Source organism: Sinocyclocheilus rhinocerous, unplaced genomic scaffold (assembly GCF_001515625.1).
Source record: "Sinocyclocheilus rhinocerous isolate Xijiao unplaced genomic scaffold, SAMN03320098_v1.1 scaffold1366, whole genome shotgun sequence".
NCBI classification, from domain to species: domain Eukaryota; kingdom Metazoa; phylum Chordata; class Actinopteri; order Cypriniformes; family Cyprinidae; genus Sinocyclocheilus; species Sinocyclocheilus rhinocerous.
In genome coordinates, this window is record NW_015630355.1 from 105,795 (window position 1) to 130,070 (window position 24,276).

The 24,276-nt window shown below is 39.5% G+C and overlaps 2 protein-coding genes across 9 annotated transcripts in view; one reads left to right on the forward strand and one right to left on the reverse strand.

The window, feature by feature from the left end:
• Window positions 1-3,360: 3,360 nt before the first annotated feature.
• On the forward strand, window positions 3,361-17,745 carry cdk10 (cyclin dependent kinase 10). Of its 8 annotated transcripts, none has more exons than XM_016552595.1 (15): window positions 3,361-3,788; window positions 5,658-5,890; window positions 7,817-7,927; window positions 8,021-8,093; window positions 8,259-8,330; window positions 10,139-10,241; window positions 10,369-10,450; window positions 11,729-11,796; window positions 11,965-12,017; window positions 12,306-12,375; window positions 12,469-12,528; window positions 16,629-16,752; window positions 16,887-17,026; window positions 17,266-17,318; window positions 17,413-17,742. In XM_016552595.1, the coding sequence occupies exons 3-15, from the start codon at window positions 7,838-7,840 to the stop codon at window positions 17,505-17,507; spliced, it is 1,083 nt and encodes a 360-aa protein (XP_016408081.1). In that variant the 5' UTR covers window positions 3,361-3,788; window positions 5,658-5,890; window positions 7,817-7,837; the 3' UTR covers window positions 17,508-17,742. The 8 variants fall into 8 exon arrangements, with proteins under 8 accessions (XP_016408081.1, XP_016408077.1, XP_016408075.1 ...); XM_016552591.1 differs by lacking the exon at window positions 3,361-3,788 and adding an exon at window positions 4,755-5,118; XM_016552589.1 differs by lacking the exon at window positions 3,361-3,788 and having other exon boundaries at window positions 5,876-5,890; window positions 7,740-7,927; window positions 17,413-17,739.
• Window positions 17,746-20,753: 3,008 nt separating this feature from the next.
• The window catches only part of vps4a (vacuolar protein sorting 4 homolog A), an 8,845-nt gene continuing 5,322 nt past the window's right edge, over window positions 20,754-24,276 (reverse strand). Inside the window, exons 7-11 of the mRNA XM_016552608.1 lie at window positions 22,867-23,023; window positions 22,633-22,781; window positions 21,418-21,499; window positions 21,105-21,324; window positions 20,754-20,906 (exon numbers count right to left, since the gene is read on the reverse strand). Of these exons, the coding sequence (XP_016408094.1) occupies window positions 20,754-20,906; window positions 21,105-21,324; window positions 21,418-21,499; window positions 22,633-22,781; window positions 22,867-23,023 (761 nt within the window). The remainder of the gene's footprint in view (window positions 20,907-21,104; window positions 21,325-21,417; window positions 21,500-22,632; window positions 22,782-22,866; window positions 23,024-24,276) is intronic.

The following is a 24,276-nucleotide window of genomic DNA, read 5'->3' on the forward strand; positions in this document are numbered from 1 at the left end:
AGTGATATAGAATCATCAGTGACAACATTCTTCTCTGATCTGCCTAAAAAGATCAAACCGCTCGTAGACGGATTAAAGTGCTGTGCATGACTCGTGCTCTATCAGTGAGAGCGGTCTGTCTCAGTGAGCGCAGCCTCTGCGTGGGCATGGCCCAGGCAAGCAGCGCACTCGAATCTGAAGCTGTCAACGATATGGAATCATTGGTGACAGCATTCTCCTCTGATCCGCTTAAAAAGATCAAATAGCTCGATGCAGATGAGGGGCGCTGATCTTCACGTGTAACACGCTGGGGGATCAAAGTGCTGCAGCTAGGAGGGGAGAAACGTGAGAGTGAGAGGGTCGGGATCATCTTCTTTAGAGAAGGCAATCCGCAAGCGAACAGAGCCAGAATCATGCTCTCGCAGTGAGAGCAAGTCTGTCTTAGTGAGTGCAGCCTCAGCATGGACGTGGCCCAGGCAAGCAGCGCACCGAAATCTGAAGCTGTCAGCGATACAAAATCAATGGTTACAGCATTTTCTTCTGATCCGCTTAAAAGGATTAAACCGCTTGTATATACGAGGGCCGCTGATCCTCATGTGTAAAACACACCGGCGGATCAAAGTACTGTGGGGAGAGTGAGCACGCGGGACCTGTGCCGCTGTGAGATCACTCAAGCTCGGTTCCTCAGCCCCGTGACTCCACTGTTTCCTTCTCCGAGCTAGCTGAGAAGGGAGAAACAGGAGAGCAGAGCTGCCTTCATTGAAGAAGGCGATCCACAAGCAGAGAAGGGCAAGACTCATGCTCTCAGTGAGTTCACCAAATCGGACTGAATCGTTCAAAACAGTTCGCATCTCGAGTCAGCACTGATCCACAATTTTCTAAAGTTTCTCACTTTCAGACATGCCTTACAGTCCCTACGACTCGAAATAAACCAATATCCCAGAGTATATGTTACTCCTGTAACTCCAATAGCACCGAAACATGCTGTGCAGACTGAGAGAACTGATGAGCATGAGCAGCTGATATACTGAGCATGCGTGTACTACCAAACTAACTGCTACAGCGGTTCTTGAGTCAACCGTTCTCGAATCACCAGTACACTGAACCGAGAACCGTTTCTTTCAGACACGTTCGACATTTCGGACACGTTCGACATACTGAGAACCGTTTCTTTCAGACACGTTTGACATACTGAGAACCGATGAGCTGGAGATACTGAGCATGCGTGAAGCTAAAACTGATGCTGTGCTGATATTAATATACTATGAGTGTGAGTGAACCGAGGACTTGAATGAGGGGGTGAATTTGACGAAATTAAGTTTTAATAACAGATAAAACTTGCTGGAAAGTGCAAATGCAACTAGTTATATTAAACAACATTTTAACATGATGAACATGCAACAACTGATCAGTCAAAACATGTAAATGAATATTACTATTTACTATTGTGTATGCACGTTATATTTTAAGCTTTATGAGCTGGATTTCTGTACGGTTATGGTTCTGTTACGGTTTCTGTAAAAAGTTGATGAAGACTTCACTTCCTTTATTTTCATATCTGACATCCGCGTTTACACATCAGTGCCAGTATTGGGTGTTTTTACAAAATGTAAATGTAAGAAACTTATCCAAGATGATGATGACGATGGTTATTACTCTTTATCTTAAGTTATGATTACAAATTACTTTATTTGAATGTGTTTGAATGCATTTTCATTTGCCAGGATGATAGAATTGACGTCATTACGTGAAAACCGCTTCATTGAAACGAACTGTCCGAAAGAACCAGTTCACGGAAAAAAAACGGACTTCCCATCACTAATTCTGATGAAATGGCGCAAGAGCCGACTCCTTCCCTTTTGGCGGGTTGAAGCGCCATTGGTTTTTGCAGTTACATGAACATGAACAAATCAGGCTTCAGTATCCAGGGGCAAACTTAACCAATAAGCGAGGTAAGCGGCGGAGATCTTCATTGATTAACGGAACGTCATGAGATCGCGATGAACTGAAGTGAGTGACAGCTTTTAGTGACAGCTTTACTATGCGCGCCGGCGCGAACTGCCGCACACTCAAATAAATGCACGTATGCGATGACTGGAGATTTCCTCATAAAAATGTATTAAATTTTCGATTTGTTTCTCGGCAAACCCTACCTCATGACTTCAGACCACTTGGAATACGGAACGAGTTTCATGGGATAATCTTATGACATTTGAATCCTTTTTGTACAAAGACTGAAGAAGGTTACAATTCATTAAATGGACAAGTGCAAGCATTTTTATATTATATTATATTATATACTGTGTGTATATATATATATATATTGTTTTTTTATGTCTGCTTTTGTGATCCAAAAAAAGTAAGGTAATATGGCTTTAGAACAGCATCAGGTTGACTAATTATTTACTGAATTTATCCAATCGACAAGTTCTGAAGGAGTAAATAAACTATATATAATATACGGAACGAGTTTCATGGGATAATCTTATGACATTTGAATCCTTTTTGTACAAAGACTGAAGAAGGTTACAATTCATTAAATGGACAAGTGCAAGCATTTTTATATTATATTATATTATGTCTGCTTTTGTGATCCAAAAAAAGTAAGGTAATATGGCTTTAGAACAGCATCAGGTTGACTAATTATTTACTGAATTTATCCAATCGACAAGTTCTGAAGGAGTAAATAAACTATAAACTATGAAAGAGAGAGCGAGCAAAATAAGGGTTAGGTGTAAAAGAGCACATAGTTATTGTGTTGGGGCCCCATACCTGGAATTTGCTTAGGGCCCCCAAATCACTAAGTCCGCCCCCTCAGTATCAGAGTAAACAGGAGTTTCCCCATAAGCGTCAGCGACGCAATGGGAGAGACCGTTCGAAAGGGAACTGATCCAGATAAGATCAACTCGAAATAATTGTTGTAGGATGTCTGACCTGCTTACTGATTATGTAAATATTAAGTCTTAAACTTTTTTTTTTATCTTTACTTTAATTTTACTTTACTTCAATAAGACGAGAGAGCAGAGGAAGAACGGTGTGTTTATTGATTTCTGTTTCTCAGTGAAGCTGTGCTGACTATGCTTTCAATGGAAAATGCATCAGACACATTCATATAAACTTAATAGGAATAACTACTTCGCATAAGTTAAGGCATCGGAATTTATTAATAGTTATAACAGCTATTATAAATAGTGAAATAGTAAATATAAACAGTGAGCTGTTTGTGTTTGACTCACTAAAAAAACCCGAGTCATTCACTTGGGAATCGTACGAGCCTGGTTGCGCCACATCAGTGGGTTGCGCTATAGTGTTATTCATTAAAAAGAAGCGGCTGATCATAAGAGTCGTTCGTTCGGGGATCAGACTACACTGGTCAGAGTCAGACTCAGTAGCGGTGTTGTGTGGTGCTTGCCGGTGAACAAGTATTGCGTACTGCAGGAGATTCAGTGTATTTAGTAACCTGTATTCCGTAGCCAATGTTTCGGGGAAAATGCACGTTAGATAACCTTTAACGGAGCCAAATTCCTGACCAAGAATAAGAATAGGCTAGGTTCTCTGTTCCTAAGCCTATTAAAAAAAATAAAAAAAAAATAAGAAAGTTCACATCAGAGTGGCGATGTGGCTTCTTGTGGTTAGATGGTGGATTTGCAGTGTGTGCGATACTGACATTGAATCAGGACTGTGATCAGGACGGTCCTTTCTGCTCAGAAGAAGAATTATTCACATGGAGCAACAAATTCGTTACTGAGAGATTCATTTCATTGCGTGATGGGGAATGGGCTCTGCACCGAGAAAGCAGGTTCTCCCAGGTACAATTGTAATCATTTTATCGGCTTTATGTTTCTAAGAAACTAACGGTAAGGACAATTTGCCTCCATTCAGACATTAATTAAATATGAATATGAACTTAATTTCAACTATATGCAGTTTTGTCAGACTGTCTGTCTGTGCGTGGGATTAATTCGGTTCTGAGTGGGATTCTGAATTTATCCAATCGACAAGTTCTGAAGGAGTAAATAAACTATAAACTATGAAAGAGAGAGCGAGCAAAATAAGGGTTAGGTGTAAAAGAGCACATAGTTATTGTGTTGGGGCCCCATACCTGGAATTTGCTTAGGGCCCCCAAATCACTAAGTCCGCCCCCTCAGTATCAGAGTAAACAGGAGTTTCCCCATAAGCGTCAGCGACGCAATGGGAGAGACCGTTCGAAAGGGAACTGATCCAGATAAGATCAACTCGAAATAATTGTTGTAGGATGTCTGACCTGCTTACTGATTATGTAAATATTAAGTCTTAAACTTTTTTTTTTATCTTTACTTTAATTTTACTTTACTTCAATAAGACGAGAGAGCAGAGGAAGAACGGTGTGTTTATTGATTTCTGTTTCTCAGTGAAGCTGTGCTGACTATGCTTTCAATGGAAAATGCATCAGACACATTCATATAAACTTAATAGGAATAACTACTTCGCATAAGTTAAGGCATCGGAATTTATTAATAGTTATAACAGCTATTATAAATAGTGAAATAGTAAATATAAACAGTGAGCTGTTTGTGTTTGACTCACTAAAAAAACCCGAGTCATTCACTTGGGAATCGTACGAGCCTGGTTGCGCCACATCAGTGGGTTGCGCTATAGTGTTATTCATTAAAAAGAAGCGGCTGATCATAAGAGTCGTTCGTTCGGGGATCAGACTACACTGGTCAGAGTCAGACTCAGTAGCGGTGTTGTGTGGTGCTCGCCGGTGAACAAGTATTGCGTACTGCAGGAGATTCAGTGTATTTAGTAACCTGTATTCCGTAGCCAATGTTTCGGGGAAAATGCACGTTAGATAACCTTTAACGGAGCCAAATTCCTGACCAAGAATAAGAATAGGCTAGGTTCTCTGTTCCTAAGCCTATTAAAAAAAATAAAAAAAAAATAAGAAAGTTCACATCAGAGTGGCGATGTGGCTTCTTGTGGTTAGATGGTGGATTTGCAGTGTGTGCGATACTGACATTGAATCAGGACTGTGATCAGGACGGTCCTTTCTGCTCAGAAGAAGAATTATTCACATGGAGCAACAAATTCGTTACTGAGAGATTCATTTCATTGCGTGATGGGGAATGGGCTCTGCACCGAGAAAGCAGGTTCTCCCAGGTACAATTGTAATCATTTTATCGGCTTTATGTTTCTAAGAAACTAACGGTAAGGACAATTTGCCTCCATTCAGACATTAATTAAATATGAATATGAACTTAATTTCAACTATATGCAGTTTTGTCAGACTGTCTGTCTGTGCGTGGGATTAATTCGGTTCTGAGTGGGATTAATTCTTCTGACGTAAACCGTCCTGTAATCCAGTTTAAAGGAGAGTGCACTTATTCAGTGTTTTTAGAGAAAAGCTAAACAAACATACGAAACAGTTCACAGATGAAAGTAAAAAATGCCCTGTCCGTTTTCATTGCAGCATATCTGTTTTACATTATGGTAAAATAATGTAAATTATAATGTAAAATATTGTCATTACATTATGGTGAATCAGTTCAATACAGTTATCAGCGCTATATTTATTTGTACAAATAAGCCCCCCCCCCATCCCCTCTATAAAATGTCATATATATTATTATATAACAATGTATGTACATGTATGTCACTGCCACTGTATTCACATGCTTTCACTTTTTTTATTTCCACAGTAGAGGAGCAGTCTCTTAGCACCGATTCATCCTCATCTTCCTCATCACCACCTTCGTTGTTTAATAATGCTGCTGTGCCGCTGATCATCATCACAGCTCCGTCTCGAGAAAACCTCTTAGAGACGCCCGTGGGTCTGAAGATAGCGGATGCTAATAAAGTGCCGCGGCCCATGGGAGGACCCGTGTTTGTTGGTCGGGGTCGTTTTGTCACGGGCACAGCCTGATTTACACAGGTATGAAATGAAAAATTTTATTAATGTAGTCATGGGGGTAAATTTGACAGAGTTAAACTTAAACTTAATTTTTTTTACATCACTGGTTACGTAAAAAATAACAAGTTGGCTACCACGTGACAGGACAACGTTGTTTGTATTATAAATAATCATCATTAACATAATTATATAAATAATTGTTATTTAAAACACATGCTGTCGGCTGCGCTCCGCCAATTTTATACACTTTAACTATTAACGTTAATCTATTGTTATTTAAATAATAAGGACACGAGAAAATAAAACTAAATAAAAATACAAATGAATTTATCACTTTAAATCACAAATTAATCAATTACAGATATCTTCTGACTTCGTCGCTTTTTTATCCAGTCTCATTTAGTGTGTCTGATTTGCTTTATTAGCGTAGATTAACAGTTTTACATTTGTGAAAGCCATTCTAATTGCTTCGCTACGCTTGATGTTGTGCGAGAAGAGAAACAGTTGTCCATAGGGACGCTCAAGTGAGCGACTGTAAGCTTTTGTAGTACTCCTAAAAAGAAGTATAATAAAGATGAATAAAGAAAAACGAAAGAGAGCGCTGCAGTGATGGCTTCCTTAATGGCGTGTTTAGAATGAATCAAAAGCATATGCATATAACAAAAGATCAGCACATTACAGTATCAACACATGTATCACTCTTTCCCCAATAATGACTGAATGTAAACATGAGTGATTTCAACCATAGAAGAAATAAGAAAATACGATCAACAGGTTATTTAACAGACTCTCTTTACATGGTTCACATGCTCTAGTCTAAAAAAAACATGCGTCATTTACAACTGACACGGTGACACTCAAAGCACGGTTTTTTTTAGAAACAGGGTAAGATATTCAGAATGTACACATAAGCACCAAACGATATATAACAGCTTCATTAATATTTACCCTTAACAATAAAATGAAATAATTAAATTGACAATACAAGAATACAGCTGGGATATTAACCACTTGTCCATTTCTAAACGCTGTTCAATTCCTCATATCTGATGTACTTCATACAATAAAGACACCTGAAAGATTAATCAAGATAAACGTAATGCATAACTCATAAGTCTGAAACAACATCATGAACTTTCATACGCACAAATAACATCGACATACTGACCATTTATCACATATAGCGGCTATCGTGCTAATCGCGAGGCACCCATGCTAACCATCACATAATAAACGCACGTGACTGACAAAGACCGATTCACATGCTTTCACTTTTTTAATTTCCACAGTAGAGGAGCAGTCTCTTAGCACCGATTCATCCTCATCTTCCTCATCACCACCTTCGTTGTTTAATAATGCTGCTGTGCCGCTGATCATCATCACAGCTCCGTCTCGAGAAAACCTCTTAGAGACGCCCGTGGGTCTGAAGATAGCGGACGCTAATAACGAGCCGCGGCCCATGAGAAGTCCAGTGTTTGTTGGTCGAGGTCGTTTTGTCACGGGCACAGCCTGATTTACACAGGTATGAACGGATAATGTTAATTATGGTCTCTCCTCTAAGAGACTTTTTTTTTGTGTGACAAAAAGTAACAAGTAACAACGTGACCGCGTTGTTTGAGTGTTTGTTTGAAAATGACAGGCTCCGAGACTGGGCTGGTAAAAATAGATAAAATACAAATTAATTTATCACTTTAAATCAAAGCCTGATTTGCTTTATTATCGTCAATTAGCAGTCTTGCATTTGTGAAACCCATTCGCTTGATGTTGTGCTAGATGAGAAACTCATTGAACGCTGACAGTTGTCCATTGATTTAATGTTCAAACGAGCGACTGTAAGCTTTCACGGAGTTTCTCTTCCTCTTGTCTCTAGGTTTGCTGCTCTTTACACGAAACGTACAATCATGCAACATTAAATTGCTATATGTGTTACATTAATCATTGATCCAGACGAATGTGGAGTGATTGGAGATGGAAAACACATCAGAAACAGATCTAGAGCCGTTAAAGCTGAAATCTTTAAAAACCGACAAGACGTTTGTGATACCGCACAGAGAACGGGTGAGACATAACGTTACTGTCTTAAACTTTTTATATATACAAAACAAGAGATACATAAGCATTTATTGCGGTGTTTCTGCATGATGTGTGTAGTTAGGGAAATGCAGGAGTGTGAAGGAGTTTGAGAAGATGAACCGGATTGGAGAGGGAACATATGGCATCGTGTGTGAGTCTCACAGAATGACTGATAATGCAAATATATCACATATTAAATAGAATCCCATGTATATTCATATCCGTAATGTGTCATCCATAAATAGCCTTATTATCAAACAGTTGTGCTATCTGACAAGATTTAAATCTCTTGATTAATTGATTTGTGGTTTTACAGACCGAGCACGTGATACAAGGACAAATGAAATCGTTGCCCTGAAGAAAGTGCGAATGGATAAAGAGAAAGATGGTCAGTTGCATCTCCAAATGAAAATCAGTCATGTTTACTGCTCTTTTCCACCAGTGGCAGTTGCTATTCACTGAAAATTTTCTTTTTGTTTGTTAAAGATAAAGTTGCATTAATTTGAAAGTAATTTTGTCCAAATAGGGAAAAGGAGAAACTGAGGTTTACCTGCACAGCTCTTGCTTGCTGGCCTCCGTTACACACAAAAACTTAAAGGGGTCATATGATGCGATTTCAATTGTTCCTTTCTCTTTGGAGTGTTACAAGCTCTTGGTGCATAAAGAAGATCTGTAAAGTTGTAATAGAAAATAACCAATTTCTTGGTATAAGATTAGAGGTTGAAGTATTTTTATCATGAAGCTGCAGTAGTATTTCAGTCTTTAATCCCTCAGTGAGCAAGCCAGAGGTGACCGTGGCTAGGAACAAAAAAACTCTGGCTATACACTATGTTGTTCAGACTATGAAAATTAAACTTTCTTTGAGTTTTGTCCCGTATTTACAGATTAGGCAGACATAGTGACAGTTTGGGTCCTTCATGAGGTTAAAGAGGGGTGCAGAAAATGAATCATTGAGTTACAGCAGTCATGTGTCTCAGGTTGTGATGGTAGACGTTTAGTGAAGGAAGTGAAACTGACCAAGGCGGCATCTAGCGTACTATCAACAAGCCGGAATTTTGCACCTGTAGTGATTACGATGGATTATATCATGCAAAGGATTATATCATGATAGAAGATTGTGTAAAGTACTGTGAAACTAGGCCATTCAAGGCTTTGTAAGTAATTTTCTTAAAGTTGATGCTCAATCTGAGAGGGAGGTAGCCAGTATAGAGACAATAAAATGACTTAAAAATATTAATAATAAATATTCTAGCATCTCTTGTTTATAGGTGATTCCATGTTTCCTGATAATCTCCCTCAGGAGAAGCACATACAATGAAAAAAGCAGTGGACCTAATACCAATCCTTGTGGCACTCCATACTTAACCTGTGCTTGTTCTGACATTTCTTTGTTGGCACAAACAAACTGGTATTGATCAGATAGGTAGGATCTGTGCCAACATAATTCTCAAGACAAAATGTTGTGGTGTATGATGTTAAAGGCAGTACTAAGATCTAGCAGTACTAGAAGGGAGATGCAGCTTTGGTCAGATGATAAGTGCAGGCCATTTGTAACTTTAAAAAACACAGTCACTGTACTACGATAAGGCCTGAATCCTTACTAAAATGCTCCAATGAAACTGTTTCTCTGCAAAAATAAACAGTTGAGTGACACCACTACTTTTTCTAATACTTTCGATATAAATGGAAGATTTGAAATAATTAATTAATTTTCCAGGATCAAGCTCTATGGGTAAAGGTTTTGATCACTGCCAACTTTTTAGGATGGGTCCTAAAGAAAGTGAGGAGTTAATAACATGGAGAAGAGTGTTTAATGTGAAAGTGTGAATGAAAGATTGATAGTCAGGACTAAAGGCAAGATTTTCACTATATTAAAGGGGTCATATGATGCGATTTCAATTTTTCCTTTCTCTTTGGAGTGTTACAAGCTCTTGGTGCATAAAGAATAATGTTCTTTTTAGCAGCATCATATGACCCCTTTAAATGTGTGTCCACACACAAAACTATCACATAACTCAAGAAGGTTTGGAATATAGCACACAAGTCATATGGATTTCTTTTATGGTGCTTTTTGTTGCAGCTTGATTTAATATAATCAACTGACAATCATAATGACAGCACTCAGGTAAAGACCTGAACCACATTTGACATCTGTAGAAACCTTGATTTGTGTTTATTTTGTCTATATGCGTTTAGGGATTCCCATCAGCAGTTTGAGGGAAATTAACTTACTGCTCAGATTGAGACACCCAAACATTGTGGAGCTGAAAGAAGTGGTGGTGGGAAGCCATCTGGAGAGGTGACTAAAGAAAATATACTGTATGCTGTACACTTACAGATATAAACACAGGTTTCTATTTAGTGTATTTGTGAATAAGTCTTGTACCGTGTCTTATTTCATAATGGCCTATTATTTTTCACGGCAGCCTCTTTCTGGTGATGAGTTACTGTGAGCAGGATCTGGCCAGTCTACTGGAGAACATGCAGTCCCCGTTCTCTGAAGCTCAGGTGCGTTTGATGAATGCCCTCATCTTCAGTCTGAAATGCTAAGTCATAAATCAGAATAGATTTCAACTAGGTTTCAACTATAGGTTTCATTTCAACTTTTGATGTGCCAGAATTTCTACCATAAAAACATGCTGTTTTGAAGTCCCCCTATGTCTGGATCTTCTTGAGACCGTCATGATCAAACATTAAAAGCTTTACTTATATACCTGTTCTTATATAACGCATCAACAAATTTGTCAGAGAACAGAAACGTCAAGTGAGGCTGTTTTTAATGCTTTGATATATAGGGCAACACCACTGTGCCCTGAGCAGGTACAGCAGTACATTAGATCTGAAAAATTAATTGGGCCATATTGTGGATACTCTTGTGTTCCTGATTCATCTATAGTACCGTTGGTCTGTTTTAGTTTTGCAGTAAAATCTGTATTTTTCCAAGACTTTGTGTCATCAGCACCATACTCTAAAAGTCGGCTACCTTAGAAATTTGGAGGAAGTGTAACTTGTTTTGTTATTGTTTTTTAGTAGCATACAACAATACAATCAAAATAAGGGTTACAAGGTTTATTGGAATGCTTTAAAATAATAATAAAAAATACAAAAGAGGTACAAGATAAAACAAAATTGTTATATGCATCCAGAACTCATTGCAGAGTGACATCACCACTTCCACTCTAGCATCAATTTTACTCTACTGAGCATAAATTCAATTTCCACCAGAGCACTGGCCCACTTTTTAAGTTCTGGGGCTTTCACTGTCTTCCAGTGTCTTAAAATAATCCTACTGGTTGTTGTATACCTACCATAACAGATTAAGGATACACATTAAGTATATTCTGAAACCAAACCAGCAACTTAAAACATCCATAACCTGTACCCAGAATTATGGATGTTTTTATACATCCATAAACAATTATGGTTGTTTATGGTTTGACAAGACTACATTTTCATATACAAATGAGAAAGGTGTCTATTTCCAGATGGCATTTCCGACATAAATTATCATTCATCAGTTTCATCCTATCAATGGAGTGTGATAATATCTCTTAAGAAACTTATATTGTGCGAGCGTAAGTTTTGATAAATATGGCCTTTTGTCTTGAGCCTCCTCTCTTTAGATTCCTTGCATCGTGTATTTAAAGTGATAGCAGTAGTACTGCGGTCCGCCTCATTTCCAGTCCGTCATTTCATTGAAAACCTACTTGAACTCCCCCTACAGCATTTTCAGACCACGCTTGTAAAATATGTATATTAATATTTTTTTCCCTTTGTTTTGCACAGGTGAAGTGTATAGTTCTTCAGCTGCTTAAAGGACTGGAATTTTTACATCACAACTTCATTCTTCACAGGTCAGAGTGTGTTCATTCAGGCTTGTTCTGTTCACTAAAACAGTTTTCAGCTGCACAGTAAAATTGCAAAATAATTTTCCTTCCCACGTTTATGAGACTAAACAATGTTGAACTTCTAATAATGAGTTTTCTTAATTCTCATATTGATACTGGCGATTTTTATCAAAGGGATCTGAAGGTTTCCAATCTACTGATGACAGACAAGGGCTGTGTAAAGATAGGTGAGCGAATATAAATAAACAATTATCCTTTCGAAAATTATAACGAAGGTGATTATTACGAAATCATGAGCGAGGGAAACTTTTTACACGATGTGAAACATTTTAATGCGTTTGAAAATAGGCTTGATTATGCATAGTATATTTGTATAATTTCGTATTTGTTTCTTTTTGATTTTGGGGTAAAATATGACCTAGACTGTTTTTTGAGATTCACCCACATACAAATGATCTGCTGTATGTAGACGTCTGTGTCCTGTCAGTGATGGATGTCTGGTGGTTCTTCCACAGCTGACTTCGGTCTGGCGCGTGTTTACGGTATCCCGTTACAGCCCATGACTCCTCGAGTAGTCACACTGTGGTAAGCAGATGAACTTCATGCTGATTAGTCTCTCTGTCATCCTGCTAATCTTTCAAATCCCTCTTTCCATCACTGAGAATGTTTTCTTCACAGGTATCGAGCCCCAGAGCTCCTCCTAGGGACCAAGACACAGACCACTTCCCTGGACATGTGGTGAGAACTGGACGAACAGTGCTAGAGTAAAGTGTTATGGAACCAGATTACCTTTTTAGATATTATTCAAGACAGAGTGGAAAAACAGAGAGGGAAGGGAGAGACTTAAGACGTAATATTGACTTGGAACATATTAAAACCAAAATGGCAACAATTAAGAAGTGTTATCAAAATTAGACTGTGAAAACTAAATTTTTTGCTCCATGGGCAAACTGATTTTTAACGATAACTTATAATACACCTTTGCAGATGGACATCTTGTGAGCCCCGAGGTTAATAAACAACGGTACATGCTCTTGTTGAAGCATCTGTTCGCATTATTTCGACCTATTTTTAAAACAATTGTGTTTAACAGCGGAATTTGTGTTAAAAAATGACTCTACCCTTGATGATGTACAGGAAATTCCTCAACCCCCGCTCCCATGAGCTGCTGCGAATTACCTAATCAAGTCTATGCTGTCAAAATACTTATACTTAATACAAAATACTTAATATTTGTTTATATATTTATATTTTGCAATAAACTTAAAATACATTGTTTCAATAGATATGATCAAAACGTTCAACTAATAGTTTTATGTTTCACTATCATTTTTTATTCGATTATGTCAGTGCTTCATGGGATTGTAGTTTTTTTCACTTACTAAAGCCGTTAAGTACACAGTCTTGTAAATATACTTTTTGTTTGTTTGTTTTTTTATATATACTTTTTGCTTCAAATTAAAGTTTGTAATGTTGTGATTCTCCACTTAAAGGTGGGGTAAGCGATTTCTGGTAGCCAATGTTGACATTTGAAATCACCAAAACAAACACGCCCCTACCCCAAAAGGGTCTCGCCCCTATTTTGATAGCTCCGCCCCACATATACGTACGCAACCCAGGCAACGATTAGTTCTGTGAAACAAAGCAAAACCAATGTTACACCGTGTCTACACCGGACACGAGTGGCGCGGCGTGACAAAATACTATAGAACTCATTATAATCAGTGATGCTGTCTACACCATGGATATATATACATATCTATGGTCTTCACTGGATGCGGCGCGACACGACAAATCCCCGACAGAAAACTGCTGCTGCGTTCTATTTATGTATTGACACAAATTTCAAATGGTTTTCAACGGTCGTTTGATCGCATCCAGTGAGTGCAGACTTTAGCTGTTGTAGACACGGTGTTACTCACCTATTGAGAAGAAACAAAGCAACCTCGGCGTCCGATCACAGGCCTTCTGCTCCTTGAGTTCTCTCCAGCGCTGGAAAGCTGATCCGATATTTACACGGGTCCTACTTCTTGCCTTATCATTCCGCAGACGTTTTCCTCTTTTGTTTTTTATCCGCCATCTCTATCTTTCTGTCGCTCGGCTCGGCTAATGTCCATCACATACACTGAAAGCTCTCTCCTCCACATCACGAGATGAGTAGACACGCCCCTTACTGCTGATTGGCTACAAGGTTGTTTTGCTACTCGGCCCGAATCAGTTTTCTAAAGCGTTTTTGAAAAATCACATACCCTGCCTTTAAACACAAGAACTTGTTCTGCATGAATGTATCCTTAGTTTAAATAGGCCTTTTCTTTTGCCAGTTTGGATGTATTACATGTAGTTTGATCCTGGAATTCCTCATTTTTAAAGTAAAAATCTTAAACAAACAGAGCATTATTGACTGAGTTGTTCTTCTCACCGTGGTTTGGTGAAGTCAGTGAAGTACATCTCTGCGATCAGACCCCAGCTGATTCCACCATCATTGCTGTACTGCAGCAGAAGCCCCTCCTCTCTGCTGTCAGCCTGGTTACACTCCACCCCGTCTCCGCCCATCCGCAGGTAGAACTGCACAAACTCCGCCCACTCCGTGTCCAGATCCCAGCTGACCAGCTGCCGCAGTCCAGCCTGATGACCAACGAGAGTTACACAGCCTCTGTGACATAATACCAGCGATCACAGACAACACTGTCATCTGGTGTAGTGACGAAATGTGTTTATACTCCAGATTCACACTAGATTTGATCTCTCGCAGCACACTGAATGTCAAGAACTAGGCCTGTGAATTAAAAACAATGAAAATGACATTGCGGGATAAAAACTAAACATGAAGGAATCTTTTATGATGTTTTTTTTTCTTCTTTTGATGGTTTCACATCAATATAAGCTTAAAAGAATACTGGCTTTTGACGAGTTACGTTTATTTTGGAAAATATGGAAGTCTGTATTAGATCAGGGAATATGATCACTTTATACTAGTCTTATGCACTGTATCATTTTTGTGACATTTATTCATTCATATTCTAGGGATTCATATTTTCAGGGATATATATCTTTGACATCTTTTATGACATCTTATTTCTGTATATTTAAATGTACTGTAGTGTTGTTTGTACCGTGCCTCACATTTGTTGAAGTGTATGCCTTATCAGAAAACTAAATAAAGTTTAGGAAAAATCACAATACAGACATCCTTTACGAAAGAGAGACTGGAGAAGCCAAACAAGCAGAAGCAAGCAGAAAGAGTCCAGCTGAATACTCGTTCTGTAACAGGGCTGTTATCATACCCTGCTGAAGTACAGAGAGGACCCGGAGGAAACCACCCCACAGCCCTGGTCGGGCGGCACGATCTCGCCTCCGGTCGCCTCCTGCCACGCTGACACCAGGGTCTCCTGCGACTCGAAGTCTGAGAGCACACTGGAGGCCAGAGTGTTGAGCGTCTGGCAGTCTGAGCCGGTGAAGCCTTCATCACACCTGCAACAGAGCAAACGCATGACCTTTCAGCTCCAGCGGCTGATTCACGAGCCACTGCTAAACGCAGTGACCCAACAAATCATCCCCGCTCGCCTTGAGCCGTCACATACATCTGACCCTGAGCCGCCCATGAAGGGCTCACAGTCAGCGTCTCAAACCGCGTTCAGCACACACTGATCATCCACCGTAAGAATCAATCTGACTCTTTTGTTTTTTATCCGCCATCTCTATCTTTCTGTCGCTCGGCTCGCTAATGTCCGTCCTGTGCACTGAACGCGCTCTCCTCCACATCATGAGCCCCTTACAGCTGATTGGCTACAAGTTTGTTTTGGTGCTCGGCCCAACTCAGTTTTCTAAAGCGTTTTTGAAAAAATTACATACCCCGCCTTTAACCAGTTGGTTTGGCTTATAATGCTTTTAACAAAGATTATTTTTTAAATCCCTATGGGGAAAAAAGAATGGAAAAAAAATATTTCCAGAACCAGCGCTGCTGAAAGAGTGTGCAGGATTTATGCATTCTGTTATTAAAACAGTGCACCTCCATATACTATACTATAGTTATGCATATACTTGTATCACACTATCACTATATCACTGTAATAAAGCTAATGAAATTTGTATAATCAGATGGGTCATCTTGCTTTAAAGCATGTGATTGAGTGATTTTTCGCAGAGGGTAGTTCTTAGGCAGTTTGTTTTGTTCATGATGTGAATATGTATTTCTGTGCTATATACTGTTACATATGCAGGTTCAGTGTGTGACTCTGTTGACATGTTGTATGAAGGTCTGTCTGAGGTGATCTGATCGCAAGTGGTCAGCAGCACTAAATACAGGTGTTGATGGGATCCAAAACATTCTGCATCAGTTTGGAGATGTCAGAATGCAAGTGGGAATAATGCTTAAAACTGCATTTAAGATTTGTTCAGATTTATATATATTTGGCAGAAACCACTTAATTTTTTATGCTTTATCAACACAAATCCCCTTGAATTTTGATTATATAGTCACAGGAGACACATCTGAGTCATGTTACACTTGTAAACAGTCTTGTCTGGCCACTTGTGATCAGATCACACCGAGAACAGGGCCTGTGTGTGAAAGCGAGAGAGAGGCCTTTCTATCAAAACGAAAAATAACATTATCATCACTTTTCTAGAGAGTGAGACACTAAAGTTAGCATAGGTTGCACTGCAAAAATAGTTGATGCTTTAAGTTGCAGAACCTCTGTCATGTCATCTGTCTGTTGTTACGCATCAGTTCAGTGTGCCATTGATATCACAAAAGCATCTGTAGGAGCTCTTGTAGTCTTGCCCAGCGGTGTGTTGCGTGTTCTTCACGAGCAGATGTTCATGTTCTCCTGTTGCAGGGCCGTCGGCTGCATCTTTGCTGAGCTTCTTGCCCATAAACCTCTTCTGCCTGGAGCCTCAGAGATCCAGCAGGTGGATTTGATCGTACAGCTGTTGGGAACACCTAATGAGAGCATCTGGCCGGTACTGAGTTCAGCTTCAGTATGAGACGCTTACGTGAAATGTGTTTTCTTGTATCCTGTGTTTAGATGTAAGAGAATGATGAATGGTGATACTACTACAGGTTAACCACTCAAGGAGTTTCTTGTGAATTGTAGGGCTTCTCGCGCCTGCCGTTGGTTGGGCAGTACAGTCTGAGGAAGCAGCCCTACAACAACCTAAAGAACAAGTTCACCTGGTTATCAGAAGCTGGTTTGAGACTGCTTAACCTGCTGTTCATGTACAACCCACAGCGCCGGTAAAACAAAGTGCATGTAGAAAAATAGTGGGGAAACTATTTTAGCATGCCTTATTATTTATTTGTTTTTTATTTGTTCATGTTAAGAGTTACATTAAATAGTTTGAATCTAATTAAACCGTAGATGAAATATTCTTTTATGGTACAAATTCATAAATATTAATATCTTTGTAAAATACATCATGTACTGGTGCAGTGTTATAATGCTATTTAATGAATACATGCTATGTATCTTACAGAGCCACAGCTAAAGATTGTTTAGAAAGTTCCTACTTCAAGGAAAAGCCCTTGCGTAAGCACAGGCTTATATTCATTTCTTAATTCTACATTGAGATCTCTATATTTTAGGCAGATTTGCTGACTTTTTCTCGTGTTTCACCCTGCAGCGTGTGAACCAGAGCTGATGCCCACGTTTCCTCACCACAGAAACAAACGAGGAGGCTCTGAGATGGAAAACCAGTCCAAAAGAAGCAAAGTCTGATGTTCTGCTGCCTGATGAGTGACGCTCGTCACCGATGGCATCACAGACGTGTTTTACTTTCCAAATGGAAATTTCTGTTCTTTTCTTTTGAAAGATATTGAGCAAATTACATTAAGGTTCAGACTTACAGACATGAGATACATTGTAAATAATACAAAGAAATCCTACTTAGGCGAGTTGTACTTGAATGATGCTGCTGTTTTTGTACAAAGATTAAAAAAAGCTTTCTGTTCTGAATGCAATAGCACGTGATTCATTTATATAAAAATGTCACCTTTGCTGTGTCAATTGTGGGGTTGATCTGTTTAGTATGTTTTGTTGATCTGTGAATCAGAAGTTCCTTTGCAAGACTGTATCTGTAGTGGATTTATCAGATCATCAAAATTACTTGAATTATTAATGGGCTGTTGGCAGTTGTTTTTTGTTTATTTGTTCTGCTGAGAAGGCAATCAGAATTTCCGCTCCTTCAGTTATAGCACCCCAGAGGTGAAATGTTATGATCCTCAGATTTTCCTGATGTTAAAGGGGTCATAGGATGCTACATGCACTTTTACAAGTTGTTTGAACTGAAATGTGTGTTGGCAGTGTGTGTACACAACCACCCTAAAATGATTTAAAAAATCCACCAAGTGTTATTTTTTTAATCTGGTTAAATGTTTTCCCCTTTCTCAAATCGAGCCGATCTCAGATGCCTGTCTGTGTGACGTCACACAGACAGGCCCCTCCCACGATAGTTTGATTGACAGTAGCGTTTCAGCACAGACTGGACTGGTGTCTTACCTTAGCTCCGCCCTGAGTGAGCTGTCATCAGTCCGCCATTGTTTCACCGCCGGAGCAGATGTAGACAAGAATGACTCCTAAGCGATTGAGGTCTTCTGTTGTTGGATGTAATAATGAACATAGCAGTCCTCATTTACTCCTGACATGCGTCCCCGATCTACATAAACGTGTCTATGTTCGCGCGAATTACTCATGATCCAGCCTCATCTACAGAATAAGTGAGTATAATGTTTTGTACTGAATCTTTGCAAATCGCCTTTCCTAATAATGTGCTAATTAGCAAGTTTCACGACGAATGCGGCTAAAGTAAACAGTCCCTCTTAGAGCGGCTCAGAAGAGAGGGACGGGGTCAGCAGAGCTCATTAACATTTAAAGGAAAATGCTACAAAACGCTAAATGCTAAAAAAATGCTACAAAACTGTTTTTGACAGGGTAAAAAAAGGTGTTTTTACACTACCATTGGGAAATTTTAACCAAACTATGTTACAGACTTTTCATTAAGACCCTAAAGAATCATATGACCCCTTTAAGAGGGACAAACAAATGGCCTAGAATGAGCTTGAAAAAGTATTATTTGAAAAGTATTTTGATGAGGCCGGCGCCTATCTGGACAGCTTTATTCTCAAATTAATTGGGTACTTTAAATATAGTCATCCTCTATTTTTTTTTTTTTTTTAGATAAAGAGAAACGAGTAATGAGTTTTCCTCATTTTACTCAGCAGAAAGTGAGGGAATGCCTGATGATTGCTTTTAGATCCCTCATTGATTTTTGAATCTCAAAACAATGCTTTCTTTAAAAAAAAAGAAATCACTCCACAAGATATTGAGCTGATTTCGTGAGATATTTGAATTGGTTGACACAAGATTAATACCTGGATAGGTACATCATGTTTAATTCTTGTACATTTTCTTCACAGCATTTTCCATTGTAAAGAAACACTGTATGTTCCCCTTCTCAAATGAAAAGGCAACTTTTTTTCTGGAAACACAGCATGTTCACAGCAAGAATATTATCCTTCGATTCAATTGTTAATGTTACAGAACTATTTTCAGAAGTTTATCCATTTTAAGCAGACTGGATAGGCCAAATAAATACAGCTGAACAAACAATGCACAAATTCTTTTAAAAGTTATTTTTTATCAGATCAGGTCAACATGTTATTCTTCAGAATGAATGACAGCTAATGGTCTGTAAACACATCTGCTTGATCGGTTTTTAAATAAGTGAAATGTTGATGGGTGAGCGTGTCAAACACATGGCCAGGTCATATTTCAGCCCACAGGCAAAGGAAGATACACTGAAAACATTGTATCACTGCAAAAAAATCAGAAAAGTCGTAAAACAGACTTGATTTTCTTAACCCAAATACCCAAAATATGATTAAAGAACATCAAGCCTATTTTTTGCATTGTGACACTGTATCATGAAGCAAATCTCAATCCAAGATGCTTCAAGAAACCTTCCTGCAAAGCTACAGCACTGTGAAAAATTTTAGGCACTTATGTAAAAATGCTGTAAAGTGAGGATGCTTTCAAAAATAATGTCATAAATAGATTCGGACCACCCTTTGCGTTTAAAACAGCTTTTGTCCTAGGTATAGTTTTTCAGGCGGCTTTGCAGGAAGGTTTCTTGAAGTTTTTTCATGTAATCTCAGACGGACTGGATGATGGTGAGATCAGATCTCTGTGTGGAGCACTGGCTGTTGTCAGACAAAAATCTCACTGGATTATTACAATTAATTAAGTGTAGGTCTCTGCAGGACAGTAATGGGAGTTTCCAGATCAGGGCATTTTCCACCATGTTACCTGATTGGCTTGCGTCATAGTGATGGTTTGAAAAAACCCACAATGTCAGAAACGCCCACTTTTACTCTGCAGAGACCTCCAATTAATTTCTATTAAATTAATTTCTCCAATTAATGGCAAAATTAATGTTTGGAAATGTAAACTGTAATGTAAATATTAAATGTAAATATTTCCTACTGACACACTACAGCAAAAGATAAAAATAACTGGCTTAAAACCTTTTTTTTTTTTTTTTGGTGAAAATACTAATGGTCTAAGACTTTTGCACAGTAATGTGTGTGTGTGTGTGTGTGTATACTGTATATATATGATGCTGAAAATTCAGCTTTGCCATCAAAGAAATAAACTACATTTTAAAATATATCAAAAATAGAAAACAGTTATTTTATTATAGTGTATATATAGATGATGTCATCTTGGCATCATGCAGTAAACAAGCAGTCCATTCACTGACTCTCTGATGCCTATTGTCAGGCTGTTTTTATCAATAGGCTGAGAAACCTAACAAAAAAAAACGTACCTATTTTGATTGTTTTTATATCTGAAATAACTAGTACTTACTGACTAGCAGATTATGCAGTCCATCGAGCTGACCAGACTTTATTGTGATAGTCAAACTGATAGTGAACACATGCTAAATGTGAAAGGAAGTAACTGATCTCAGGATCTCACCATGCACACTATGGGCTCCAGCAGTTTGTCACCAGGTACATCCATCCAGGTCATTTCTATGGCATCAGGGTCACCGGGGGAACACGGCATCAGGAGGTCATCCACCATGACGGAGCTGTTACTGCGAGACGGGCCTCGCACCTGATGAGCAGAGAAAGCAACATACAAAAACAATCAGTGTTCTAGAACTAGAAAGATTTAAAGAAAAACTTACATTTTAAAAATTTAATTTGACTCATTTAACTTGCAACTTTGTTTCTGTCTATCCAATCAGACAGTTCACTGCTGCTGTCCAGATTTGCAAAACAACGTATTGAAACCACAGATAGCTGTCATTACCTTTTTGAAGTGCGTAGCGGACTGCACTTTCCTGACAGGCTGCATGAGAGCGTCTCGTACTATGATGCTGATATCAGCTCCAGAGTATCCGTCTGTTTTGTGGGCCAGTTGACGCAGGTCTGCCTCGGTCAGATTGTGAGGTGTGTTACCCAGATGTAAGCGGAACATGGCCGCTCTCGCCGGTTCCTCGGGGAGCGGGATGTAGATGCGCTTCTCAAACCTGCACCGACCACCGGGAGTTTTCAACAATTCGCAGATTGAAGACTTCAGTTAATAAAATTATCACTTTTCTACTTTTTTTTTTCACACTGACCTTCTGCGAATAGCAGCATCAAGGACCCAGGGAATGTTAGTAGCACCGAGAACTAATATCCCATCACTATTATTACCAACACCTGGCAAAGACAGACGCCCGCAAACCATTAGACAATCCCAAGACATAGAGGAGTTTGTGAGAAAATCCTGCATCATTCTGTATGTGGCTGCCCACTGCTCCGGGTGTGTGTTCACGGTGTGTGTGTGTTCACTGTGTGTGTTCACTACTGTGTGTGTTCACTGTGTGTGTGTTCACTACTGTGTGTGTGTTCACAAAATCCTGCATCATTCTGTATGTGGCTGCCCACTGCTCCGGGTGTGTGTTCACGGTGTGTGTGTGTGTGTTCACTACTGTGTGTGTGTGTGTGTTCACTGTGTGTGTGTTCACTACTGTGTGTGTGTGTGTTCACTACTGTGCGTGTGTTCACTGTGTGTGTGTGTTCACTACTGTGTGTGTGTGTGTGTGTGTTCACGGTGTGTGTGTGTGCACTTGGATGGGTTAAATGCAGAGCACAAATTCTGAGTATGGGTCACCATACTTGGCCACACGTCACTTCACTTTAAGTAAAAAAAAATATTTCCCTTACACGTGTATAAAATTATTACATTTTCAAACATATTTTTCAAGATAGTATTTTTCATTGTTAGTTCATGTTAACTAATGTATAACAAATAAAACCTTACTGTACAGTGTTACCAGTATTTTTGACAAATCTCATCAATACTGTGTAGGTGAATATTAAAGGGGTCATTATGATGTTGCTAAATTATTTTGTGTATTTGGTGTAATGAAATGTGTTTATGCAGTTTAAGGTTCAAAAAACACATTATTTTCCACATACGATCCACCAAGAGCTTGTAACACTCCAAAGAGAAAGGAAAAATTGAATCATATGACCCCTTTAATATCAAGTTTTCTTGGGGTTTTGCCATTAGACAACCCTAATCTTGCCATTTTTACCTTCAAACTGAATTTTAATGTTATTTTAAAATTTTGAATATTACAAATTAATATAAACATAAATTTTAAATAAATATTATTAACAAAAAGATCCAGACATAAGTCACGTTAAGGCTCATGTATGAAAGGACAACAGCTAAGCAACATGTCAACAGAGCTGCTTGACCGTGTCTCCTAAAGTAAATGAAGCGTCATTTATTCAGCAGGATTCGGTTTTTCACAGCTCACAAACTGCCAGAGAGTGTTTCTCACCCTGCATCTGCACCAGGAACTCCGTCTTGATCCTCCGAGCGGCTTCGCTCTCATTCTCATTTCTGGATCCACAGAGAGAATCCACCTCGTCTATGAAGATGATGGAGGGTTTGTGCTGGCGAGCCAGATCGAACAGATTCTTCACCAGTCTGTAACATGAATCAAAATAAATCATTCAGTGAGGCCTGCACCTCATGCAGACAGTCAGCAAAGAGAGCAAAGACTGAAACTTACTTTTCACTCTCGCCGAGCCACTTAGACATGAGGTCCGAAGAAGACACGGAGAAGAAGGTGGAGTTATTGGCCTCGGTGGCCACAGCTTTGGCCAGATAGGACTTTCCTGTGCCGGGGGGCCCGAAGAGAAGAATGCCCCTCCATGGAGTGCGCTTGCCTGCATCACAGTGCATTCACAGACTGTAGTCTTTGGAAATTTAAATATAGGATCTTGATTCATTAAAATAAGGGAGCTTAAAAATGGGGACATCAAGGGCAATATTTTTACTAGTGCTGTGTTCGATACATCGATACGACGATGTATCGTCACAGAGATTTGACGATACGAGTATCGATACAGCTGGCCCTGTATCGATATTGTGGCACGTGTGCAGCAGTGGACCGCGCTTAATTTGCATACAAGAACAACGTTTAAAATGGTGTAGAAAAGTGCGAGGTTTCTAAAAAATTATGAATAGAGCATAATATATAGGCTACAACAAGGTTTAATCTGGCCGCAGAGGGGAACACAACTGGGTTGCCTGATATAAACAGACGTAATCATACAGTGAAGCTGTGGCTTTAATTCCTTTAGATACAATGATGTTACCAGCTCCTTGTTGAGAAAGATAATGTAGCTCTTGAGCGATTAAGCTATTTAGTTGATAAAATTGCGGGGCAGCGCTAAAAAGTTTGTTCCTGAATGTCTGAGTGCACGCGCAGAGTGATCTGTGTGAGTGACTGAGCGTGTGTGTGCGTGAGATACAGTGAAGACAGCGCATTAGTTTAGAACTCTTCTAATTTTTATTTTTATTTTTTTAAATGTAGAGAGTGTTGCTTTGTGCAATGACCAGCAATGTAAAGATGATTTTTTAATATATTAGAATAGAACACGGAAAACACACGTAGCACTTGGACGAACAATACTGGACAAGGAATCAAAACAGGAAACACTTTAAATACACAACTTAATCAGAGGAAGACGAGACACACCTGGAATCAAATGAGAAACAATCAGGGAGCAGGAACAGGAAGATAACCAAATAAGGGCAAGGAAGGCACATGGGGAGCAAAACACACACAAAACAAGGAACAAAGTCTGACATAACTCCCTCCTCCCGGAAGGCGCGTCCCGCGCCATACAACATCCAACGAAGGAGGGGGGGGGTGGGCGCTCTGGAGGTGGGGCGCCAGACTAGGAGGCCACGGCGGAGCAGGCAGACTAGGAGGCCACGGCGGAACAGGCAGACTAGGAGGCCATGGCGGAGCAGACAGTTCAGAAGGCCATGGCGGAGCAGCCTCCGAGGCCGCGGTCCCAGCCCCCACTCCTACGGCTCTGGGGCACGAGCCGACACTCGAGCGAGCTCTGTGGCACGAGCCGACACTGGAGCGAGCTCTGGGGCTGGAGCAGACACTGGAGCGAGCTCTGGG